This window comes from Elephas maximus, chromosome 2 (assembly GCF_024166365.1).
Source record: "Elephas maximus indicus isolate mEleMax1 chromosome 2, mEleMax1 primary haplotype, whole genome shotgun sequence".
NCBI lineage: Eukaryota > Metazoa > Chordata > Mammalia > Proboscidea > Elephantidae > Elephas > Elephas maximus.
The window spans coordinates 101,822,535-101,836,359 of NC_064820.1; the positions used below are offsets into that span (position 1 = coordinate 101,822,535).

General features: G+C 38.1%; 1 protein-coding gene across 2 annotated transcripts in view; it reads left to right on the forward strand.

The window, feature by feature from the left end:
• SLF1 (SMC5-SMC6 complex localization factor 1) overlaps positions 1-13,825 on the forward strand; it is a 77,744-nt gene that overhangs the window by 5,954 nt on the left and 57,965 nt on the right. For both annotated transcript variants that reach the window (XM_049867927.1, XM_049867932.1), the window contains exons 2-4: positions 10,623-10,736; positions 10,909-10,984; positions 12,107-12,347. In XM_049867927.1, coding sequence (XP_049723884.1) covers positions 10,623-10,736; positions 10,909-10,984; positions 12,107-12,347 — 431 coding nt within the window. The remainder of the gene's footprint in view (positions 1-10,622; positions 10,737-10,908; positions 10,985-12,106; positions 12,348-13,825) is intronic.

A 13,825-nucleotide genomic window follows, 5' to 3' on the forward strand; every position in this document is an offset into this window, starting at 1 on the left:
CAGTCTGCTCTCTCCCTCCACTCTCTCTTTTTGTGTCCATTTCGCCAGCCTCTAACCCCCTCCACCCTCTCATCTCCCCTCCAGGCAGGAGATGCCAACATAGTCTCAAGTGTCCACCTGATCCAAGAAGCTCACTCCTCACCAGCATCCCTCTCTAACCCATTGTCCAGTCCAATCCATGTCTGAAGAGTTGGCTTCTGGGAATGGTTCCTGTCCTGGGCCGGCAGAAGGTCTGGGGGCCATGACCACCAGGGTCCTTCCAGTCTCAGTCAGACCATTAAGTCTGGTCTTATGAGAATTTGGGATCTGTATCCCACTGCTCTCCTACTCCCTCAGGGGTTTTCTGTTGTGTTCCCTGTCAGGGCAGTCATCAGTTGGAGCCGGGCACCATCTAGTTCTTCTGGTCTCAGGCTGATGTAGTCTCTGGTTCATGTGGCCATTTCTGTCTGTTGGGCTCGTAATCACCTTGTGTCCTTGGTGTTCTTCATTCTGCTTTGATCCAGGTGGGTTGAGACCCATTGATGCATCTTAGATGGCTGCTTGCTAGCGTTTAAGACCCCAGGTGCCACTCTTCAAAGTGGGATGCAGAATGTTTTCTTAATAGATATTATTATGCCAGTTGACTTGGATGTCCCCTGAAACCATGGTCCCCAGACCCCTGCCCCTGCTACGCTGGCCTTCGAAGCATTCAGTTTATTCAGGAAACTTCTTTGCTTTTCGTTTAGGACAATTGTGCTGACCTCCCCTGTATTGTGTGCTGTCTTTCCCTTCACCTAAAGTAGTTCTTATCTACTATCTAATTAGTGAATACCCCTCTCCCACCCCCCCCCACCCTCACGTAACCACAAAAGAATGTTTTCTTCTCAGTTTAAACTATTTCTCAAGTTCTTATAATAGTGGTCTTATACAATACTTGTCCTTTTGCAACTGACTAATTTCACTCAGCATGATGCCTTCCAGGCTCCTCCATATTATGAAATGTTTCACAGATTCTCACTGTTCTTTATCGACGCGTAGTATTCCCTTGTGTGAATATACCATAATTTATCCATTCATCTGTTGATGGGCACCTTGGTTGCTTCCACGTTTCTGCTATTGTAAACAGTGCTGCAATAAACATGGGTGTGCATATATCTGTTTGTGTAAAGGCTCTTATTTCTCTAGGATATATTCCGAGGAGTGGGATTGCTGGATCGTATGGTAGTTCTATTTCTAACTTTTTAAGGAAGCACCAAATCGATTTCCAAAGTGGTTGAACCATTTGACATTCCCACCAGCAGTGTAGAAGTGTTCCAGTCTCTCCACAGCCTCTCCAACATTTATTATTTTGTGTTTTTTGGATTAATGCCAGCCTCGTTGTAGTGAGATGGAATCTCATTGTAGCTTTGACCTACATGTCTCTAATGGCTAATGATCATGAACATTTCCTCATGTATCTGTTAGCTACCTGAATGTCTTCTTTAGTGAAGTGTCTATTCATATCTTTTGCCCGTTTTTTAATTGGGTTATTTGTCTTTTTGTAGTTGAGTTTTTGCAGTATCATGTAGATTTTAGAGATCAGGCGCTGATCAGAATGTCATAGCTAAAAACTTTTTCCCAGTCTGGAGGTAGGCTTTTTACTCTTTAGGTGACATCGTTGGATGAGCATAAGTGTTTGATTTTTAGGAGCTCCCAGCTATCTAGTTTTTCTTCTACGTTCTTTAAAATGTTTTCTATACTGTTTATGCCATGTATTAGGGCTCCTAACGTTGTCCCTTTTTTTTCTTCCATGATCTTTATCAGTTTAGATTTTATATTTAGGTCTTTGATACATTTTGAGTTAGTTTTTATACATGGAGTGAGGTATGGGTCTTGTTTCCTTTTTTTGCAGATGGATATCCAGTTATGCCAGGACCATTTGTTAAAAAGACTGTCTTTTCCACATTTAACTGTTTTGGGGCCTTTATCAAATATCAACTGCTCATATGTGGATGGATTTATGTCTGGATTCTCAATTCAGTTCCATTGAGGACCCCTCATTTTTTTGGCTATTCCTTTCCTTGTTTTTGCCTGTTTAATTTCAGTTTCTTATTCATTTTTCAAAGGAAAGAAATTGCTTTAAAAAGGCTTTTCTGCATTCTGCATCCTACTTTGAAATGTGGCATCTGGGGTCTTAAATGCTAACAAGCGGCCGTCTAAGATGCATCAATTGGTCTCAACCCACCTGGATCAAAGGAGAATGAAGAACACCAAGGTCACACGACAACTATGAGCCCAACAGACAGAAAGGGCCACATGAACCAGAGACTTACATCGTGCTGACACCAGAAGAACTAGATGGTGTCCAGCCACAACTGATGACTGCCCTGACAGGGAGCACAACAGAGAACCCCTGAGGGAGCAGGAGATCAGTGGGATGCAGACCCCAAATTCTCATAAAAAGACCAGACTTAATGGTCTGACTGAGACTGGAGGAATCCCGGCGGTCATGGTCCCCAAACCTTCTTTTGGCCCAGGACAGGAACCATTCCCGAAGACAACTCATCAGACATGGAAGGGACTGGACGATGGGTTGGAGAGAGATGTTGATGAAGAGTGAGCTACTTGTATCAGGTGGACACTTGAGACTGTGTTGGCATCTCCTGTCTGGAGGGGAGATGGAAGGGTAGAGAGGGTTAGAAACTGGCAAAATTGTTACGAAAGGAGAGACCAGAAGGGCTGACTCATTAGGGGGGGAGTAAGTGGGAGTGTGGAGTAAGGTGTATATAAGCTTATACGTGACAGACTGACTTGATTTGTAAACGTTCACTTAAAGCTCGATAAAAATTATTAAAAAAAAAAAGGCTTTTCTGATTTCTCCTATTTTACACTGTTGGTCCTGTTTTCATTTTACTGTGGGCTCTGACAGAAAGTGCTGTTAAATGTACAAAATGGAGTATTTTCATTACCTTTATTCCATTATAAAGATACTATGTTTTAAGGTGAGAATTTTGTTTTATACACTGACTCTAGCAAGTCCAAATAATTTAATAATATATACGTAAACCCAAAATATGTTAAAATGTCACGTTGGTAGTAAATAATCAAGTTTTAAAATAGCTTATTATTAAATTGATCTGCAAGGAGTTCATGAATGGTGCAAACGGCTAAGTGCTCGACTGCTAGCCGAAAGGTTGGCGATTTGAATCCACCCAGAGGCTTCTCGGGAGACAGACCCAGCAATCTGCTTCCAGGCCTGGTGATCTGCTTCTGGTAGGTCACAGCCTTGAAAACCCCATGGAGTTGTTCTCCTCTGCACATATGGGGTCGCCGTGAGTCGGAATTGATAGCAACTAACGACAACAACTTAATCTGAAAAGAGAAACATAGTATGGTAATTTTATTTCTTGTAGTTTTATATCACATATATTTAATTCTTAGGAAGCAGTAAAATAAAATTTAAAGAACAACCTTTTAATAAAAGTTTTTGGGTGGTAGCGTTACAGGGAATTTTTGTTTTCTTGATGCTTTCTGTATATTTTGATTGCCTTCTACACATCAGTATTTTAGAATAGTCAGGTAAGCAAGCTTTTACGGTTTTAAAACCACTCAAACTTCCCTTCTTTAACAATGTTTCTTAAAATAGCCTACCAAATAGCTTTTGAAACTCTTTAATACATAAATAAAATACAATGGGAAAAATATGTACATTTAAAACACTCGTATTCCTCTGATAATAGTAGCTTTCAAGAACTATAAAAACAATGATTTCTTTTTCCGTTAGAATACCAAAATGCTATTCACAGATATGTTGAATTTTGCTTGTCTAATATTTCTAGAGGAGTTGCTGGGTGGTGCAAACTGTTAATGTGCTTGGCTGCTAACCAAAAGGTTAAGTTCAAGTCTACCCAGAGGCGCCTCAGTAGGAAGACATGGCAGTCTACTTGTGAAAAACCAGCCAATGAAAACCCTATGGAGTACAGTTTTAGTCTGACACCCATGGGGTCTCCATGAGTTGGAATGGACTTGATGGCAACTGGTTTAATATTTCTAGAAGACTTATCATTTTCTAAAGGAAATTTGCTTAAAGGATTTAAGTAACTCCCTAGAATTAATGAAAGAAGTTTTCTCCCTGATTATAAACATGTTATATAATCCATATGTGACCTTATTATGTGTGTTTGTGTTTGTATGTGTTTTGCATCAGACTAAATCATTATTATTTCTAGGAAAAGAGCATACTCTTTGTAAAGTTTTTGTATATTAACCAGTATATGTCTAGGAATGATAATGCTCAGGAGCTTGGTTGTTATTAACATTTTATTGTGCTTTAAGTGAAGGTTTGCATAGCAAATTAATTTTCCATTCAATGATTCTTACACAGATTGGTTGTAATCGCTGTAGTATGTCAGCACTCACCCCATTTCCTCCCTGGGTTCCCCATTTTCATTAGTAGGGTTTCCCTGTCCTTCTGTGTCTTCTCATCTTTGCTTTTGGGCAAATGTTGCCCTTTTGGTCTCATATAGTCAGTTGTCCTAAGGAGCACATTTTTCATGGATGTTATTGTTGATTTTATAGCCCCGTCTATTATTTTGCTGAAAGGTAGCTTCTTGGAGTGTCTGTCATTCCAAGTTAGAAGTTTATCTTAGGACAGTACTCTCGGGGGTTCTTCCAGTCTCTTTCAGACCAGTAAGTGGTCTTTTTTTGTTGTTGTTGTTCTACATTTTTTGCCCATTCTACCTGGGACCTTCTATTGTGATCCCAGTGAGAGTGGTCATTAGTGGTAGCCAGGCACCGTATAGTTCTTCTCGTCTCAGGTTAGAGAAGACTGTATTTCATGTGTGCCATTAGTGCTTTGGGTTAATTGTTTCATTGGGTCTTGAATTTTCTTTGTTCTCCTTTGTTCCTGGTGGGAAGAGACCAATAGTTGCTTTTTAGACGGCTGCTCGAAAGCTTTTAAGTCCCCCAATGGTACTCACCAGCTAGGATGTAGAATATTATCTTTATGAACTGTGTTTTGCCAGTTGACCTAGTTGCCCCCTGAGACTATGGTTCTTAGCCTTCAGGCCCAGTAGTTCAGTCCCAATGGCTAAGTAGTTTCTATGATTGTGCCCCCTGTATGGTCTGTTATATATACGAATATACATGCAGCATTTACAAATATGTATGTAGAAATATGGAAACCCTGGTGGCGTAGTGGTTAAGTGCTATGGCTGCTAACCAAAGGGTTGGCGGTTCTAATCCGCCAGGCGCTCCTTGGAAACTCTATGGGGCAGTTCTACTCTGTCCTATAGGGTCGCTATGAGTCGGAATCGACTCGACGGCACTGGGTTTGGTTTTTGTTTGTTTTATGTAGAAATACCCACAACCATACTGATATATACATACATGGGTATACTCTTGTATGATGCCCCTCACCTATTTAGTATACATATTAACCCATGTATCTACTCCCAAAGTATTGTTATTACTGTTGCTGCAGGGTTGTCTACGGCATAGCATTTACTGTAGTTGTCCTTTATTCTTGCGTAATTCTCAGTATCTTCCTTTGCCTTGGTCACATTGTGCTGGCTTCCCCCATATTGTATGTTGCCTTACGCTTCACCGGAATTAACACTTGTCTACTATCTAGTTAGTGATTCTCCTTCTCTCCTCCTCCCCTCTCTGGAAACTATCAAAGAATACTTATTTCTGTGTGTAAACCTATTCTTGGCTTTTTATAATAGTAGTCTCATAAAATTGTTGTTGTTTTGTGATTGTCTTATGTTGCTCAGCATGATACCCCCCAGATTCATTCATATTGTGAGATATTTCCCGGATTCATCATTAGCCTTTATTATTGCATAGTATTCCATTGTGTGCATATACCACATTTTGTTTATCCATTCATCCACTGATGGGCATTTAGGTTGTTTTCATCTTTTTGCTATTGTGAACAGTGCTGCAGTGAACATGTGTATGCATGCATATGTCTATTGAAATAAGAGTGGGATTACTGGATCGTATGATAATTCTGTTTCTAACTTTCTAAGGAAGTGCCATTACCATTTTCCATAGTGGTTGTGCCAGTTTACATTCCCACCAGCAGTGTATGAGAGTTCCAGTTTCCCCACAACCTTGCCAGGATTATTTGTTTTCTGTTTTTTTTGATCAGTTGCCATTTTTGCAGGGATGAGAGATGATATCTCATTGTAGTTTTCATTTGCATCTTTTTAATTTTGCCACTGGTTCCATGTCCTCTTCTGAATCTGGCCTGAATTTCTGGCAGTTCCCTGTCGATATACCGCTCTATCCACTTTTGAATGATCTTTAGCAAAATTTTGCTTGTGTGTGATATTAATGATATTGTTCCATAATTTTCACATTCGATTGGATCACCTTTCTTGGGAATAGGCATAAATACAGATCTCTTCTAGTCAGTTGGCCAGGTAGCTGTCTTCCAAATTTCTTGGCATAGACTAGTGAGCACTGCCAGCCCTATATCTGTTTGTACAGGGAACTGCCAGAAATTCAGGCCAGATTCAGAAGAGAATATGGAACCAGGAATATCATTGCTGATGTTGGATGGATCCTGGCTGAAAGCAGAGAATACCAGAAGGATGTTTACCCATGTTTTAGTGACTAGTAAAGGCATTCAACTGTGCGGATCATGACAAATTATGGATAACATTGCAAAGAATGGGAATTCCAGAACTCTTAATTGTGCTCACGAGGAACCTGTACATAGATCAAGAGGCAGTAGTTTGGACAGAACAAGGGGATACTGCATGGTTTAAAGTCAGCAAAGGTGTGCATCAAGGTTGTATCTTTTCACCATACCTATTCGATCTGTTTGCTGAGCAAATAATCGGAGAAGCTGGACTGTATGAAGAAGAATGGGGCATCAGGATTGGAGGAAGACTCCAGCCTGCATTATACAGATGACACAACCTTGCTTGCTGAAAGTGAAGAGGACTTGAAACACTTACTGATGAAGATCAAAGACCACAGCCTTCAGTATGGATTACAATCAACGTAAATAAAACAAAAATCTCACAACTGGACCAATAAGCCACATCATGATAAGTAGAGAAAAGATTGAAGTTGTCAAGGATTTCATTTTACTTGGATCCACAATCAACACCCATGGAAGCAGCAGACAAGAAATCGAAAGATGCGTTGGGCAGATCTGCTGCAAAGGACCTCTTTAAAGTGTTGAAATGCAAAGATGTCACCTTGAAGACCAAGGTGTGCCTGACCCATGGTATTTTCAGTTGCATCATATGCATGTGAAAGCTGGACAATAACTAAGGAAGACCTAAGAAGGATTGTCATCTTTGAATTGTGGCATTGACAAAGAATATTGAATATACCATGGACTGCCAAAAGAACGAACAAATCTGTCTTGAAAGAAGTGCAACCAGAATGCTCCTTAGAAGCAAGGATGGCGAGACTGCGTCTTACGTACTTTGGACATGTTGGCAGGAGGGATCAGTCGCTCGAGAAGTATCTTATGCTTGTTAAAGTACATGGTCAGTGGAAAAGAGGAAGACCTTCAAAAAGATGGATTAACACAGTGGCTGCAATGATAGGCTCAAGCATAACAACGATTGCGAGCATGGTGCAGGACCAGGCAGTGTCTGGTTCTGTGGTACACAGGGCACTATGTGTCAGAACTGGCTAGATGGTACCTAACAACAATTGGCATCTTGCCTAATAATCGAGAACATCTTCATGTGTTCGTTAGCTTCCTGAATGTTTTCTTTGGTGAAGTGTCTGTTCACGTTCTTTGTCCATCGTTAATTGGGTTATTTGTCTGTTTGTTGTTGAGCTGTTGAAGTTTTCTATAAATTTTAGAGATTAGCCTGTTGTCAGTTACGTTGTAGGAGCTTGGTTATTTAATCCATGTAAATGATTTAAAAAATTGTATGGTTAATAAAGAATACTTTATGCAGGAAGCTAGTTTCATTTTGTTTAATGATGGTAGTATTTTATTTTGTGTGTATGATTTAAATGATTAACTTTTTTTATAAAACATTTAGGTCTCCTGTGTACACTTTATGATTTTGTACTGAGCAGATCCTTGTAACTTTTTAAAGCATTTGCTTCATTGAAGAGCCTTATTCTAAAGACATATTATGTTCTGTATCTGAATTTTATGATTTTAGGGTGTTTGTAGGGGTTCTTGGAAACCCTGGTAGCATAGCGGTTAAGAGCTATGACTGCTAACCAAAAGGTCGGCAGTTTGAATCCACCAGATGCTCCTTGGAAACTGTATGGGGCAATTTACTCTGTTCTATTTTTTATAGGGTCTCTATGAGCCGGAATCAACTCGACGGCAACGGATTTTTTTTTTTACGGGTAGGGGTTCCTGTTAAGGTACAATGTTTAAGTGTTGGACTACGAACCCCAAGTTTGGCAGTTCTTTGCCCCTTAGAAGATAGGCCTGGGTATCAGCTTCCGGAAGGTTACGGCCTTCAAAACCGAAAGGAGCAGTTCTACACTACACACGTGGGGTCACCATGAGTCAGAATTGACTCAATGGCAGCTACCAAAAAAAAAAAAAAACCAACCAACAACAGGAAGTTAATATGTGATACCTCTTTCCTGCTTCTGGAGCCAACTGAGAAAATGGAAAGTCAGATATTGAAATAAAAATATCAGCATCAACAGAATAAAAATGGCTTTGATGTGCAACTCCATGCACTTCTTAATACATAACCGTTAAATTGATTTACTCACACAGGCAGTGTAGGACTATACTGGCAGCTCCTCAGCACATGTCAGAAAGCATTTAATATGAACTGTCTTTACAGATACCAAAAACCAAACCCGTTGCTGTCGAGTTGATTCTGACTCTTAATAGCCCTATAGGACAGAGTAGAACTGCCCCATAGAGTTTCCAAGGAGCTCTTGGTGGATTTGAACTGCCAACCTTTTGGTTAGAAGCCGTAGCTCTTAAGCACTACACCACCAGAGTTTCCAAAAGATTCAAAGGAGAACCAGGAAGAGCTGAGCAAAGTATATCCAGTTGGTTCTCTCCAGCAGCTTTTCCTCCTCCAAACGGAGATGAAGAAGAGTAGAGAGAGAAACCAGGAGTGATATTACTCTAGCTGAAGTGCGTTCTCTTCAAAAGATTAAGCAAGAGAAATGAAGGTTTACTCCTAATCTTGAGTAATACTTTAAAATGTTATCGTCAGACTTTCCTCCCATTTTTATTCTAAATGATTTTCAACCTTTATGTATTTGAGTGTACATGTATATCTATTATACTTCATATTTATTTTAGTTTTTGAAAACAGGATTTCTATAAGGAAGCTTTTTCACTTCACTGGTTATCTGCTATTAGTCTTTGGCTCAAAATTTAGAGTTTTTGAATGTTACTCATTGTTTTGAAAGAAGCCAACTGCCGTGCTTTCCCTGTGGCATTAGTTAAATATAGTGAAACCTGTGAGAGCCAGAATTCAACGGGACTGTGTTGTTTTTCCGGGTCTCACAAGTTTTCATCTTCGACAGGGTATATTCTTACCATATTTCTGTTGCTTGTTTTAGTGGAAAATATTTGAGTTTTCCTTCTCTTCTGCCTCACACAGGTTCTGGGTTTCACAGGTTTTAAATTTAGAGCTATATTGACAGAATTTTTAGGAAATGAAAAGTTACCTTGATCTCTCTACTCCCTGCTTTCCTCATCTGTAAAGAGAAACTAGATTTTCTCTAAAATGCCATATCTAATTCTAAAGTTCTAACCTCATGTAAACAGAAGTAATTGTATTCTGATTAGTAATGTTGTGAGTTTTCCGTTTCTTACTTAATGTCCCTCCTCAAAACGCAGAGTACTTTATGAACTACGTTTAAATATGGATTAAGGTCCCTGTAAAAATAAACTTAGATGAAAACTTGTGATTTATTAGTCTGCTTTATAATGAAATTAATATATATCAAGGTTAAATGATAAATTAAGAATAGGATCTATGTGTACCTATTAAATTATTTGGTATAAATTCTGTGGGACCATTAGTTCTGCCAGTTTCTCCAATGACTCATATATATTCTTCAGTATCTGTCCATAAGCTCTTCAAAAGTTTATATAAAATCTGGTTGTTTCATTGTCCCCACAAGTGTACTTTTTTCAGGGGCTCTTAGCAAAAACCAGTAATTTTAAACTGAAGATAGTTTTTTTTATTATGCTAATATGGAGCCCTGGTGGCATAGTAGTTAAGAACTCAGCTACTAACCAAAAGATCAGCAGTTCAAAACCACCAGCCACTCCTTGGAAACCGTGTAGGATTGCTATGAGTTGGAACCAACTTGACTTGAGGGCACTGGGTTTTTTTTTTTTTAAATAACAATATTGATTGTTTATACTTTTATGTGGAATTACAGTCATTCCTCATTGTCTATAGTAATGCAAACTTTCCAGTTTCAAGCTAGAAAAAAACCTATAACTTTATTTAAGGTCGCATTTTGAGAAGATTACTTTTAAAACTAGATTCTGTGGTACATAAGTAATTTTCATATTGATATTTACAGTTAAGCCATATATATTTAATTCATTATTTTAGTTTTGAAATGGGTCTTCAGATGGATTTAGTGTTCACTTTTAGCACTCATAATTAAGAAAAAATAATGTCAACCCTGTGAATAGTATCTTTATATGTTATCTTCTTTGTGTGTGTATATGTTAGATGGAAGATGGTGCACCAAAGCATATCATTCAGATGACAGGATTTAAGATGGAAGAAAAGGAAGCTTTGGGCAAATTGCTCTTAAAACTGGACTGCACTTTTATTAAGAGTGAGGTGAGTACAGAAACTTGCTTATCAAAATGTTCAAGGTATAGCTGAAAAATAGTATAATTCTAGCCTAAGAATGATAAGATGGCTCCATGATATGTAAGACTTTTTTTTTTACTGTGTTATAAAGGAAATCTTACTTTAGTAACATGTTTTTCATATGGATTTCCTCTTTTAGAAATACAAAAATTGTACACATCTTATAGCTGAACGCCTGTGTAGGAGTGAAAAATTTTTAGCAGCTTGTGCAGCAGGTAAGCTTACTGCTCTTCCCTGAAAAAAAAAAAAAAATCTTCATGTTAAAGAAAAAAATACCTCACTGAGTAAATTTAAACTCTAGAAAGACAGCATGTTTATTATATCAGACATGTTTTTTGATAGTTTTCTAAGAATATTTGATATAATTTTTTATTTTTTTGAGTAAAATTTTGCAATTCATGAAAAATTTATTAAAATACGCATTTTTAAGAAATATTTACTGCACCAAGGATTTAATGTCTTAGTGGTTTATGTAGGGGAAAAAAAATTCTTTAACAAAAACATTTGGCACAAAATGCTCAAAATGTAATCTTTTGGTGAAGCCTAACTTCTCAGAAAGTTTCTTTTCTATGATTTATCATTGAAAATAGCCATTGTTTTTGTTTTTTCAACTCTTTCTCTACTCCTGCTGCCTTGCCTCCCATTCCTACCATAAAGCAGTGATCATCTGATTTTATTTTTCGAAGATACTAAATCCCATAAACCCAAATTAGGATCAAAATCTCCTGTTTCCCTTTGTCACCATTGGGATTCCTTCTGTAGTTTTCTCTACTGTGAGGGTGAATTTACCACTTTTAGAGTGACTTACCAGGAAAAGGCTAGGATTCGTTATTACCCCCCACAAATGAATGCATACATTGTCCCTGCGGTTTACAAAAACTATTGATGCTCAGATCAAAAAACTACAAAATAGTATTACTATCCTGAGAAATTCTCTAATGTAATAAATTTTGTTTTTCAAAGTGTAACAATGCTGTGAACATTATCGGAGAAGTTTATTAGCAAAGTGGAAAGGATATAAATCAAGCCCAAAATTGTGAATAACAATAAAAATTCAATTAATACTACGTTTTATTTTAGATTTCGAAACCTTATATCGATCTTTTCTTTGCAATATTTAGACTTGTCATAGAAATGATTATATACAATGTTCAGTGATACTGTAGCTGTAGGCTTCTTGCTATCAAAAATTTAGGAAAACATTGTAGTATAAAAATAATGTTGACATTTTAGTCTCATGTTGAGAAAGGTTGAAATTTATTTGATATTTGATCTTTAGTGTTTAACCTTATCAGAACCAGAATTCTTTTGTGGATGACAGTACATTTGCTTTCCAGGAAAGTGGGTACTAACTAAGGACTACATAATTCATAGTGCCAGAAGTGGCAGATGGCTTGATGAAACAACTTATGAATGGGGATATAAAATTCAAAAAGACTCCCAGTATTCACCTCAAATGCAATCTGCACCTAAAAGATGGCGTGAAGAATTGAAACGCACTGGTGCTCCAGGAGCCTTCCACAGATGGAAAGTTGTTCTCCTTGTTAGATCTGATAAACGAAGTGATTCTCTTATAAGGTAGGATGAAATCTCATTAAAAAAATGAGGTAATTAATGAGAAAACAATTTTGATTTGCATGCAAGACAGTTTTGGTTTGCATGAACACCTTTTTGTATTTCTTTGCAATCATTAATTTAGTCCAAATGAGCCATTGACTGATGCTTTGATCTCCTAGTTAAGCCATTCGGCTCCTTTAAGTGTATGTCACTAATAGAAGAAAATGTATTTTATGGTATTGCTTTAGACTATCTTAGTGATTTTTTGCCTCCCATGTTAGTTTTTGACCAAGTATAATAAATCAAGTAAATTGGGAGATTTCTGTTTTTGCTTTTGGAGCACTTTTAGATTTTTGAAGTAGAGTTATTATATCATCCCAAAAGCTTTCTTCTGGGTTTATGTAAGAATGGCATGGGGGCAGTGTCTGACCTCCTCCAACCCCACAAAGGGGAAGGAGAACCAAGATCAGCAGGATAGCCAATCCCCAGCTGTGCATCATAGTCATGCCTCTCCCTGGCCCTCAACCTCTGCACAAAGGCACTCAGCTTTCTCTCTCTGTGGGCTAGGAAGCCCACCGTTCCATCTCCTGCTGCCAGGTCTCTGCTGCTGGGGTCTGTTCTGTTGGTTTGGCCTTTCTTGGTGGTGGTGGATTCCTCTCCTCTGGAATTGGCTCTCTCTAAGGAAAAACTGACCAGTCCGCTTGGTGGGCACAGATTACCCTATCACACAGTCACCTGGGTGGGAAGTTATAAGCCCTTAGCCAGAGTGGCCACACACAAAAGTAATCCAACTGCAGTTTATATAGTACTGTCTTCATGATTCATACTTTTTCCATCATAATTTCATTTCGTTTTATCTTTTGCGTCATATCTTTAAAGACTTTTTAATGGGTATACTGTATTCTTGGACTGTCAATACTTTTTTGGAGGGGGAGAGGCTTTTTATCATCTTAGCAGAATTACCATTTACCGGACAGTAAAATGTACCTATATTAAACGTACACTTTGATGAGTCTGAAGCAATATATACACCCATGTTACCCCCACTACAGTCAAGATTTATAACATTTACATCATCCTACAATGTTCTCTTGTGCCCTTACAGATTTGCCCTTGCAGATTTAATTCTGTACCACCAACACCAGGCAATTGCTGATTTTCCTTTCTGTCACTATAGATTAGTCTTTCTTATAGGTTTATATAAATGGGATCATATGTATACACTCCTTTGATGCAGTTTCATTTGCACAGCATGATATTTTTGAGATTTATCTATATGATTGTATTTATCAGTAGTTCATTCCTTTCTATTGCTAAGTAGTATCCCACTGTAGCAATTTGTTTACTTATTTACCTTTTGATGGACGTTTGGGTTGTTGCCAATTTATGCTAATATGAATAAGGCTTCTATGAAACTTTAAGTTTTCATGTCGACATGTTTTCTTTTCTCTTGGGTAATTATGTAGAGATGAAGTTGCTAGCTCAGATGTATGTGTATG